Source organism: Procambarus clarkii, chromosome 7 (assembly GCF_040958095.1).
Source record: "Procambarus clarkii isolate CNS0578487 chromosome 7, FALCON_Pclarkii_2.0, whole genome shotgun sequence".
NCBI classification, from domain to species: Eukaryota; Metazoa; Arthropoda; class Malacostraca; order Decapoda; family Cambaridae; genus Procambarus; species Procambarus clarkii.
In genome coordinates this window covers 10,936,000-10,948,236 of record NC_091156.1, presented here as the reverse complement: position 1 = coordinate 10,948,236, position 12,237 = coordinate 10,936,000, and the positions used below count along the sequence as shown (strand labels likewise).

General features: G+C 41.4%; 1 protein-coding gene across 4 annotated transcripts in view; it reads left to right on the top strand.

Annotated features, from left to right (window-relative positions):
- Positions 1-12,237, top strand: part of LOC123761297 (GRAM domain-containing protein 4) — a 115,119-nt gene that overhangs the window by 3,417 nt on the left and 99,465 nt on the right. For all 4 annotated transcript variants that reach the window (XM_069312859.1, XM_069312839.1, XM_069312831.1 and 1 more), the window contains exon 2: positions 11,283-11,436. In XM_069312859.1, coding sequence (XP_069168960.1) covers positions 11,284-11,436 — 153 coding nt within the window. In that variant the 5' untranslated portion in view covers position 11,283. The remainder of the gene's footprint in view (positions 1-11,282; positions 11,437-12,237) is intronic.

Genomic DNA, 12,237 nt, shown 5'->3' with positions numbered 1-12,237 from the left:
TAATCATCATTATCGGTAATTTTCCTGTATTAAATATAGTGTATAATATATATATATATATATATATATATATATATATATATATATATATATATATATATATATATATATATATATATATAGTGTATTATATATATATAGTGTATAATCCTGTAGTGTATATAGGCTAAGAGTATTCTGCTTTTATGATTACTTCATCCAGATCATTTATAAATAATAAGTAACCATTTACCGTCCCATGTACTCACCTAGTTGTGCTTTGGGAAGATTGAACCTCACAACTATTAATTATCTGATGCACAGGTTTCTGAGATTATTGGGCTCTATCATATCTACACGTGGAATTGTGCATGGCGTCTGCCTTCACCACATAATGCATTCCGTTTGTTAACCACTCTTGACACTGAAGAAATTATAATGTCTATGGCTCATTCGGGTACTTCGCTTCCATATTTGTTGTTCCCCATGTTCGTGTGAACACTCTGATGCCTCACTGTTGATCACTGATTATAGTTAATGTACATTAGCATGAACACATCTAATCTAAATATTATCCTCATATCCCTTGATTGTGTCTTCGTAATAACTGCCTTACTCTGGGATGAATTTCATCTGGTCTTAATATGGGCTCTCTTCATATCTTTATGGTTTTATTATTTTGTGTGTTTATTATTTCAATGTCTGCTATTTCATGCACATCACTCGTTATTAGTTTTGGCAACTCCAGGTATTTGTTTTTTTTATTTAAGAAAAAACAAATATCTTAAGACTTCTACCTCTTTTAATCTGTTTCTTCTGTTTTTCTCTCATATGTTCAAGTCAGGAATGGATAAAATTATAAATACACCGGACCAAAGACTTCTTCAGAAGCAGTTAAGCGTGCTAACTTCCACTAACTGGTCTATAAACGGCCGGTCAACACTACGGATTTTCCCCAGCGTGAGAAGGGCTGTTTACATTGGCTGGTCTCAAGAGCAGGCCGGGCTGGATCATATAGCAGCGGTAAGCTCCACTTTCATGCCCTCCTTTTGTTAGTGGATGTATGGGCTCGTCTTTAGTTAGAGTCGTAAGCCCTTAACATTGGCAGGCATCTGTGTAGATGTAAAGTTGGCTTAGACAGAAGCGTGAGTGATAGGTTTCATAGGTTGACTATTCTCTTGGTTGCTTTTGTTCACTTGTCTGGTGGGGTTCAAATATTGGGAAATTTTGTTTTAAGAGGTGCTTTATCTTCTGAATTTTATGATTGCTTAGTTTAAATTAGGAACTGTAAACAACTTCAGATAATTTGTTGATGTTAAATGATTTAAAACTGCTGTTTTTTTCATGATTTTTTTCAGTTTTAATTTTGCTTCGAGGAGCGAGTTTATTGGGCAGCGCTACTCATCCTGTGAGTGGACACACCGCTATAGCAGCATGTACAACACTTCCCAATAGGAAGAAAACCCGCTGGGTTGTTCATTCTGTCAGCTGTACCCAGACGCAGCTTGGACTATCTTGAAAAACTGTTCAAAATCCGTTTTCGATTTACCAGAATTACAGCCTTTTTGAGCCATGAAATGCTTTTTTCTTGTTTTTTGTAGAAATATAATAAGATTTCGTTTTGTCTAGGATTGCAAATACTTAAATTTTGTTACAGCACAAAAATGCTTCTTTTCGCTTTCCATCAGTTTCTGTTATTACCCCCGTAAATAACCAGTCACCTGCTCTGGCTTTGCGCCCTGGAGAGGCCACTCCAGACCGACAACCAGAGCGCAACTCCATAGTCTCCTGTGACTGATGGATGCCTACTACTACTACCAATACCAAATTACCAATCAGCAGCAAGCTAGCACATATTAGGAGACAAGTGCCTCAAGCCAATTTCAGGACAAAGTTTATGACCTCAACTGGAATATCCAAGCATTTGCAAAGTCTGGGAAAGCCTATATAATATCCAGGAGTGGCCTTGGTTTGACGTTTAATCAACGCTAATTTCACGTTGAATTGGGTTGCTCTTGGCTATTATGCCCACTGGGTAGTGCAATGCTTGCCGGGAAGACTTAAAACCCTTTTGGAATTTAATATTCGGATAATAAATTTGTGTGCTGGAACGCACAGCCGTAAGTGCGTTCATCTCATTTCACAACTTAAATTTTGGCAGAGGAAATGCGAAGAACTCCGTGAACTTAGAGGGACAAAGGAAGATTTGTTTGATTGCATTAAATAAATCTTTCCTTAGGACCTGTTAAATATTTTAATTTACATTTACCGTAACACGAGTAGAGGCGTAGCTATCCTCTGTTTAATGACCACGACTGGGACAAGAAGCATGAGGCTTGTCAAAGGTCCATCCCTATTTTTCTTGAGTTTTTTCCAACTCCAATTTGAAGTGAATTAATGTCTTGGCATTTCGGAGCCACTTACCCGCCGAAGCCGTAAATGACAAGATATTACTGCAGTTCAAAATCAAGTTAAAAAAAAAATCCTCCGGAAAATTAGAGGAGTCTTTGGCTTCCTGTCTCCGTCATATCCACGAAATAGATGGGTAAATAGGTAAATTTACCTAATCAGGTAAATTCAGGCAAGCTGATAGATTAGACATACACCACTTAGCAAATTGCACAGCAGTTGGCCTCCTTCTCCTTTGAGTCATCAGCTCCTTAAATTAATATCATCCTTTTAAATCTCTTCAAAAACCCTTAAGAGGTCGTATTTCACCATTAGTCCTGTGAAGTGGTAAATTTGAAACCTGAAGCGCCCCCTGCGAAGTCAGAGTCTTCATCTTGATTTACATCAGTCGCTTACATAATCCAAGTTGTTTGAGGCTCAATTACCCAAATTACTTTGACTTGCTATCTCATATACAGCAACAGATCTTTTCTTTCTTGAAGATAATGGTTTCAGAGCTGCGTAACGATAATTGGCCAAGGACACGTGTATGGGTTGCAACAGACGGACCATGGGCACGTATACATGTGAGTTGCAGCAGATGGGCCATAGGCACGTATATGAGTTGCAACAGACGGGTCATGGGCACGTATATGAGTTTCAACAGACGGATACACAGCCTGTGTCTATACACTAGGTTAGAGTTCCTGCGGTGTTTGGTAGAGGAATCCAAGTTCTCGTGAACAGCTCAGTTCAGTGAGAATCCCCGATGATCTGCACAGTGGTTGATGAAAGATTGTTATCTTTTGATTTTCCACGAATTCCTTGATTGCTCGAATATCTTATGGTTTTGGGGCTAGTTTATTTTCAGATTTTCAACTTCCCAACTGGAAAATATCGGATTGATGAACACGTCTTTCGGATTGATGAACACATGTATCTAATTTATGAATAGGCAACGTGTGCTGCGTTCGTGAGTACGCGACGGGCTCGTAAGTATTCCTGCCTTGCCCCATGAGTACTAATTACACGTGCCGAGCTGGTGTGAGTTAAGAGCACACAGGCTGCAGCACCATAGTCGCGTGACAGTTGGAACTATAGCCTCTCTCACGCTCTTCAAGTGACCGCCTTCTCATGGCACCTATAGGTCCTGACCCTGCCTGCCTGAGTGATGGATCTTGTGATTAGATTGGCTGAGTGACTGCTGCACGTCTGTGTGTGTGTGTGTGTGTGTGTGCGTGCATAAGTGCATACGTCCCAACGTAACTCGACCGAGCTGTAGTTCCTGACTGTGGATATTTTTCCAGTGTTGATCGTATAATGCAATGACTCCAGATTTTCTTTTATATTTTTGAGAATATTTAGCTTCTTTTACCACTCCTATTTGGTTCCACTTTGGCCAGAATGGGGAAAAGTCCTGTGAAGTGAGGAATTAAAATGCAACAGTGATACCAAAAAAATAGACCCAAATCATCCAATTAAACAAATTAGGCCTACCATTGTTGGACAAATTCTCGATAAGAAAGTGTCATACAGTCACCCTTGACAGTTAACGTAATGTGACCCAGTTTGGAAGATTATCCAATTTTCATGTTTTTTTTATCCGTGAATGTCAACATTATAATGTATCATCTATTGGGCTTCCCCTATTTTTATCAAAAGTGTATTTCCTCGCAGAATTTTTCTTGGTATACGCTGGTTCATTCAATGTACTTTTGTGTTGCGTTGACAGCCATTGTCATAGTAATTACTTTTGATGATAAAAAAGTTATTTTTTATTTCAATAACTCAAGGATCTTTTTTTTGTTTTGATGTGGACCATATTACTCTATTCATACACATATTACATCTTTATTTTCTTTGTTATTATTTTTAATTAATGCGTTTTCTTTCGTCTTCTCTTCTGCCTTCTTTTCTTTCTTCTAGATTCCTTCCTACTTCTTTTTTCCTTCTATATTTCTTTCTTCTTTCCTTATATCAAGAAGCTTCCTTTGGTACATTGGTCACAAATCACCAGGATGGTCCATCACATATCCTAAGGCCAGGATTCGTCGTACATTTACGTGGCCATTTACGAAACCTCTGCATCTTTCCTCATTGGGACCTAGTCTGTACTTATTAAACATTTTACGAGCTTGGAAACGTCACAATCCAAGGTTATTATTGTTATAAACAACCTCGTGGGGCTTCGGTTCTCATAAACTGTTCAATAATGCCAACTTGGCTCCCATGATTGGGGGAGAGATGTACAGGTTTCGCAAGTGGACACATATATGCTTACTAAACCCTGGCCAGGGGTTCCCGAAATGGTTATATGTTACACAGGGGCTGCCATAGAGTGCACTCATCACATGGGAGTTGCCACAGTGGGCACTCATCACATGGGAGCAGCCATAATGTGCACTCATCACATGGGAGCTGCCATAGTGTACACTCATCACATGGGAGCTGCCATAGTGGGCACTCATCACATGGGAGCTGCCATAGTGGGCACTCATCACATGGGAGCTGCTATAGTGTGCACTCATCACATGGGAGCTGCCACAGTGAGCACTCATCACATGGGAGCTGCCATAGTGTGCACTCATCACATGGGAGCTGCCACAGTGAGCACTCATCACATGGGAGCTGCCATAGTGTGCACTTATCACATGGGAGCTGCCATAGTTAGCACTCATCACATGGGAGCTGCCATAGTGTGCACTCATCACATGGGAGCTGCCATAGTGTGCACTCATCACATGGGAGCTGCCATAGTGTGCACTCATCACATGGGAGCTGCCATAATTATCCCATGCCACTAGGGTGCTTCCGTAGTAGGAACACAGATGTCATATTTGGGTACATATTAATGTGTGCTGACACACATATTAATGGGGGCCGGAGTGCATCCCCATTATGGCCACAAATTAACTGAGGGAAACAATAATGACAAAACATTAATGGAACAGCCCAACTGGTCACATGTTAAACTAGGTCTGCCCTATTTACCGTACATTATAGGTTGGGGCTGTTAAATTCCCCACACATTATATAGGCCTAGATGATTGCCATGACACTGCAAATCACCCTGGGAGTGCCATAATAGGGAAACGTCACTCATAGGCCAGTTTTAATGAGCTCTCGTTTCTCGTAGGCTCTTATAATGGGTTAAAGTCATTGGTGAGCTGTCTTAATGGACACACGCGACTCACGAGTCGTCTTAAACGACGTGATAATGATCCAAAACGGCGTCGTTTCGTCCTTTTTTGATGTGCAGTTTGGTCATTATGTCTTTAGCCCCGTTATGGTGACTCATTGGCAGTCTTCGTGACACACAGCACCAGGGAGGGGAGGGATTATCAGGGGAAAGCACCAAGCCATTACAACTATACAGCACTTGGAAGGGGTCAGGATAAGGATTTGGGATGGGACAGGGTGAAGGAACGGTGCACAACCACTTGGACGGTCGGGGATTGAACGCCGACCTGCATGGAGCGAGACCGTCGCTCTACCGTCTAGTTCAAGACACAGCACCCGGGAGCTACCATAGTCTAGCAGAGTAAACATGGAGCTGTCGTAGCATCGGAACTTTGTCTTGCCAGGGTTTATTGTGTATGGCCAGCACAGTTCTGATTAATATAACACTAGTAGTGCACACCGTCCTCTCGAAGAGTACACGTGTCCGTCCGTCCTCTCGAAGAGTACACGTGTCCGTCCGTCCTCTCGAAGAGTACACGTGTCCGTCCGTCCTCTCGAAGAGTACACGTGTCATTTTGATGTATAACCCCCCCCCCCTAAAGCCAAACAAAATGATGTAATAAAAACCATAGCGTGATTTTTTTTGACGTGATGTCCTGTTTTCTATTTGTGGGTCTTAGGTTAGGTTAGATCAGAGAAACATTAGTAGTATATAGTGACGCTGTGGACGCTTGAGAGAACGGACTGATTCATCATAACTAACATGGGGGTCTTCGATAATACACTATACAATATGCTGCTGTCACCTCTGACACTTCAATCAGCGTGCGCCTTGCATGAAGGTAAATCAATTTCCGGGAGTCTGTCGCCTTCATTATTCTCTAAAATGAAATAAAACATTGTTTTTAATTGACCTGTGGTATTATGGTGCTCGTGTGTGTGTGTGTGTGTGTGTGTGTGTGTGTGTGTGTGTGTGTGTGTGTGTGTGTGTGTGTGTGTGTGTGTGTGTGTGTGTGTGTGTGTGTGTTGCACCCAGTGACGTATGCTGTTGTCAAGTCACCATACCTGCCGCTGAGGCAGCTGGTTGTTTTGCCTTCAGCTTAAGTTGAAGCTGAAGGCAAAACAGCCTTTTAGCTTCAGCTTTTCTAATTATATAACATTTAATGAAAACTCTTCAGTGTTTTTCATTATATACTGTAAACCTTTGTGTGCTGTGTCTTGTATAAGAAAAACCAAATATAAAAGATTTTTCCATTGTCCTCATCCATTATTATTATCATAAGTCTTGTGGGTGAGATATGCCATCTAACCATTATTTTATTTAAGTTTTAGTTTGTGTTGTTATGGAAATATGTGTGCTTAGTGGTGCCTACCTCTCCCCGCCATGCCTAGTGGTTGGGGGGAACGGATGCCCTGAAGTTATATAAAAACCCTACACCCCCCGAAGTGGCAGGGGAAAGAAGACAAATATATATATATATATATATATATATATATATATATATATATATATATATATATATATATATATATATATATATACATATATATGTATATATATATACGTGATAAATATATAACACGTGATAAATAATATGAAAACGTACAGCCACGAAGGTCAGATTAGTCGAGCACTTTCGTATTTGTTTTTTATTAACTTTTTTCATGTGTTGATTTACACGAAAGCGTTCAAGTAATTTCTTGTTATTTTTACAAATATGCAATACACTAATTTTAAGTCAGAGAGCCAAATAAGAGTGTCTAAAATTTTCATACATGACCATGTGATCAGCAGTCTGCCTTTTGCTGCCTTATGAGGATATCAAGGACAGAAGAGTGAATAAGGTAGCTGTGATACTAAAATGTCCCTATCTCACAAGGTGGTCTGTCATAAAGGGCAATGTCAAAATATTATATTCACTAAAGTATTCACAAACGAACCGCCAAGTTCACAAACTTTTCGCACCGCATAAAACTCTGCTGCCCATCAGCATTTGTTGCGAAAGTTTCGTTTGAAGACGTAAACATTGTACCAATTTTGGCTGTGATGGTTCGGCGTGGTTCTCTGTCTGCTGGAGCTGTCTTGCCTTGAAGCTAGTCTCGGATCCTGTCTTCTTGTGTTTCCCGTTTTGCTATCTTTTCTGTTCACTTATGTCTGTCTGTCTGCCTTTTCTCTCCTCGCTCTCTATAATACGTCTATATTAGTTGCGTTACCCGTCGTGGGTCTACCCAGTGCCCAAGTCTACCCAGTGCCCAGGCTTACCCAGTGCCCAGGTTTACCCAGTACCCAAATCTACCCAGTGCCCAGGTCCACCAGTGCCCTGGACGTCACTGACACACTCTTCATGTATCTCTCCACATACACTCCCTCTCCCCCAACACTGTATCCTCCTTCAATTCACACTGTCCTTAAGTAAACATCTTTGCACCCTTTTTCATTTTACCTTTCACACACCCCCTCTATCCCACACCCCCTTACACACACTCTCTCGATAGACGATCTCCACACAGACCCTTCCCACCTCTACCCACACACAAGCCTAATCTTCCACCTGCATACACCCCTTCCCATATCCCCCCACACATTCTATCACCCCAGTCGCCCTCCCTATCTCCCTCTATCACTGCAACAATTTTCGTACACTATTTCCATCTCTGTAATCAAAAGATAGTGTAGAATGAAAAAATCTGTCATTTGACCATACGTTTTACATGTCAATATCTAATTACACTTTTTTTATTAACACATTTAGGTACATCTGCATTTGTGCAGCTGCACTAGATTATATGAATGGGAGTACAGTGTGTCAAAACCAGCTACGTGATGCTAAGAATCCCCATCACACAGGATGGTCAGTCATGCAGAGGCATGTGATCAGTAGTCTGCTCTGGCAAACTCTGGGTGCATTATGAGGCTATCCTCGAAAACATGAGAGTGAACAAAGTAATTGCATAAATATAGCTTCATATATATATATATATATATATATATATATATATATATATATATATATATATATATATATATATATATATATATATATATATATATATATATATATATATATAATATTGTGCATTCTAATGTACCAATATTGACACAAATGCTAAAATCTACGGCCTCGCAGCACAACATTTCACATGCACAGACTTCGTGAAGATGTGTACCTAACAGTGATGATGGTGGTGGAGGTCCATAGGGGCTGACCCCGGACCCTCTTATAACACTCCCCATAAAACCACAATCATTCCTACATATAGTAATGAGGCTATCCCCAAACATCTCGTCTCCAAGTTTGGGGATAGACGAACTTGGAGGCATTCTGACAAACAGACCAACCCGTTCTCGCAAATTCGTAAAGTCAATATTGACTTATTAAATAAGTGCATAGGTGACATACTAAACATAATAGATACCCTTAAAAAGCTTTATAGAAAACACCGACCTTACCTAACCTTGTTAGTATCTTAAGATAAGCATCTTATAGCTCCGTAATTACAATTGTTACTTAACCTATTATAGGTACAGGTTAAGTAATAATTGTAATTACGAAGCAATAAGATGCTTATCTTAAGATACTAACAAGGTTAGGTAAGGTCGGTGTTTTCTATGAAGCTTTTTAAGGGTATCTATTATGTTTAGTATATCACCTATGCACGTAGTTAATAAGTCAATATTGACTATACGAATTTGCGAGAACGGGTTGAACAGACACACACACATCAGAACAAATCTCAAAATCTCAACACTAGCACCAGAAGCTCCTGTGAACAGAATAACATCAATACCAAATTGGAAGTTGGGAAATATAAGAACATCATTTAAAAAACTAAACAAGGTTTCAAGTCCATACACACTTTCCATGTGAGACCCTTACCTGAGTATGTAGTTTCAGCATGGAACTCACACCTTGCGAAGCATAATAAAAAAAATTAATAAGTTCGGAGGTTATCAACTAGATTAGCACCAGAATTTAGAGGTCTCAGATGTGAGGACAGGTTGAATGAACTCTCTCTCAAAATTTTAGTGGAGAGAAGAAACAGAGGGGATATGATAACTACATACAAGATCTTGAGGGGAATAGATAAAGTAGATAAATGAAGCCATTTTTAAATTAAAAAGAGGACGAGGGGACATGAGTGGAAGCTGGACACGTAATTTAGTTGAAGAGATGTAAGGAAGTTTCTTGTACGGGTGGTCGGCACTGGTATGCATTGAACGAAACACTTGTTGAAGTCAACAGAAGGCCAAAAGGATTGGAGTACAGGGAAAGAATTTTGTGGTTTTTTGTTATAATCTCATCTGTCCTGCCAATATTTACAGTTTCATGAAAAGGGTAACAGATAGATGACATTGATGGAGACCAATGTATCCCCTGTCAAATGTTCCTCCAATGTATTACCATTTTTAGCTATTTCTATCTGTTTCTGAGTGTTTCTCTGAAAAAATACACAAATGCGCGTGATTCAGCTAAACAGAAGTAACCAATTGGAAGAATATACGATAAATCTGAACGCGTTCGTGTACTTAACACATTCTTAAGGAATGAGTTAACTGCTTCTGGAGGCAGTTCATCTCCTGAGGTTTGTCATCATTCTGTATTTACGGTGCCTAACTTGGCCTGGCTGTGTGTGTATTCTCGTTCTGTTCTCCGCCCCTCCCCACGGCGCTCCCTCTGTTTCTTTGTTCAGTAACTCGTAATTGAGGTTCCCTTGTGCGTCTTTTATGCTTTTCTTTCTTTATAGCTCCGAGTTATTTCTGAACGCAAGATCTGACGCACGAGAGTGGCCTTTTTCCTTCTGAAAAGGGGCGAGGGATGGGAGGGGAAAACTCAACGGTATTTCCTATCTTTTCTTGAAGTTTGGCGGTCTTGCTTACTCTCTTTCTCTGTTGTCTTTATCTTATCGGCGTTCTCTCTCTCTCTCTCTCTCTCTCTCTCTCTCTCTCTCTCTCTCTCTCTCTCTCTCTCTCTCTCTCTCTCTCTCTCTCTCTCTCTCTCTCTCTCTCTCTTTCTCTCTCTCTCTCTCTCTCTCTCTCTCTCTCTCTCTCTCTCTCTCTCTCTCTCTCTCTCTCTCTCTCTCTCTCTCTCTCTCTCTCTCTCTTCTCTCTCTCTCTCTCTCTCTCTCTCTCTCTCTCTCTCTCTCTCCTCTCTCTCTCTCTCTCTCTCTCTCTCTCTCTCTCTCTCTCTCTCTCTCTCTCTCTCTCTCTCTCTCTTTCTCTCTCTCTCTCTCTCTCTCTCTCTCTCTCTCTCTCTCTCTCTCTCTCTCTCTCTCCCTCTCCCTCTCCTGTTCATCAATTAATACCCCTCCATTATTTTTCATTTCTCATACAGCATACTTTTGTATACCCCACGTATGACCCCATCTCTTCCTTATAAAGGATCCTCTTTCTCTGATTCTACTTTTATTTTTTAACTGGTCCTGGCAAGTAGGTTCTTTTCTCTCGCCTTGGCTGTTCCTCATTAACTAAGATCAAGTAAGACCTTCATATTCTCCTCAATTCCTCAAGACAATTTAGGACCACCTCCTCCATAGCCTAAACATAAATATACTTCTCCTCCTCCATAAACATACTTTCTTTGAAAGTATGTTTACATTTTACATGCTGGTAAGAGCCTTTTCCTCCCACAATACGTCTTGATGCCTGCCTGCCTGACCCCCCACAAAACGTCTTGTTTCATATCTGCCACCTCCCACAATACGTCTTGACGCATGTGTGTCCCTGCCTCCTACAGGATGTCTGCCCGAGCTATCAAGCACCGTGGACGTAGCGAGGGATGCGAGAATCTATCCCCTGGAGCGCAGGACGCTGCAGGTGCTAGCGGCGGTGGGCTCAGAGCCAACACCTTCTCCTTCTCTTCTCTTGCGTCGGAAGACGCAGACTTCGAGGTGAGTCCGCAGACAATTGACTGTTTTATCACTTGTTTATGTCTTATGACTTTTTTGTATTTAGTAGTGTTTGCGATGTATTTTTGTCCGTTCAAAGGCACGATATTCTGACGTATTTTTGGCCCACACGTCTTCTATAATAGGTGAGTCTACTTAATATTTATATTTACGGGGTTATCTGACATTTTATTTCACTTTAGTCCATAATGTCAAAGCTATTTGATGGATGAGAGAGACATGACTACTCATAATATCTCTGAGCTATATCAAGAGTCTTGACACAAGAGACTAATGGTATGCGAGCCCCAAGCTGCCTTCCCCCCCCCCCTCTTCTTATTGTCTGCCATCTCTTCTTACCCTCTTCCCTTCTTCTTACTCCCACCCTCTTTCTTTTTACCAACCTCCCCTCTCCTCTGTTCCCCCATTACCCTCCCTCCTTTCCACCTCCCTCTACCACCTCTCCTTCCCAGCTCTCCCCCAAACATCCTTCCCGTCGTGATATGAAAGACAAAATACTTCAGGGGGAAATGGGGGGAGGGTATATAACTCCCTTCCCTCCCCCCCATCCTTCCCCCACCTTACCTCTAATGCCCCCTCCTCCTGTCCTCTCTCCCCTCTCACCTTGGTTCTTTTTCCTCCGTACCCCCATCCCACCACCCCTCAAGGCTTGCTAATGTACCGAACGAGTGAGAGGGGTGTGTGCAGAGTGAGTGGGGTGTGTGCAGAGTGAGTGGGGGTGTGTGCAGAGTGAGTGGGGTGTGTGCAGAGTGAGTGGGGGTGTGTGTAGAGTGAGTGGGGTGT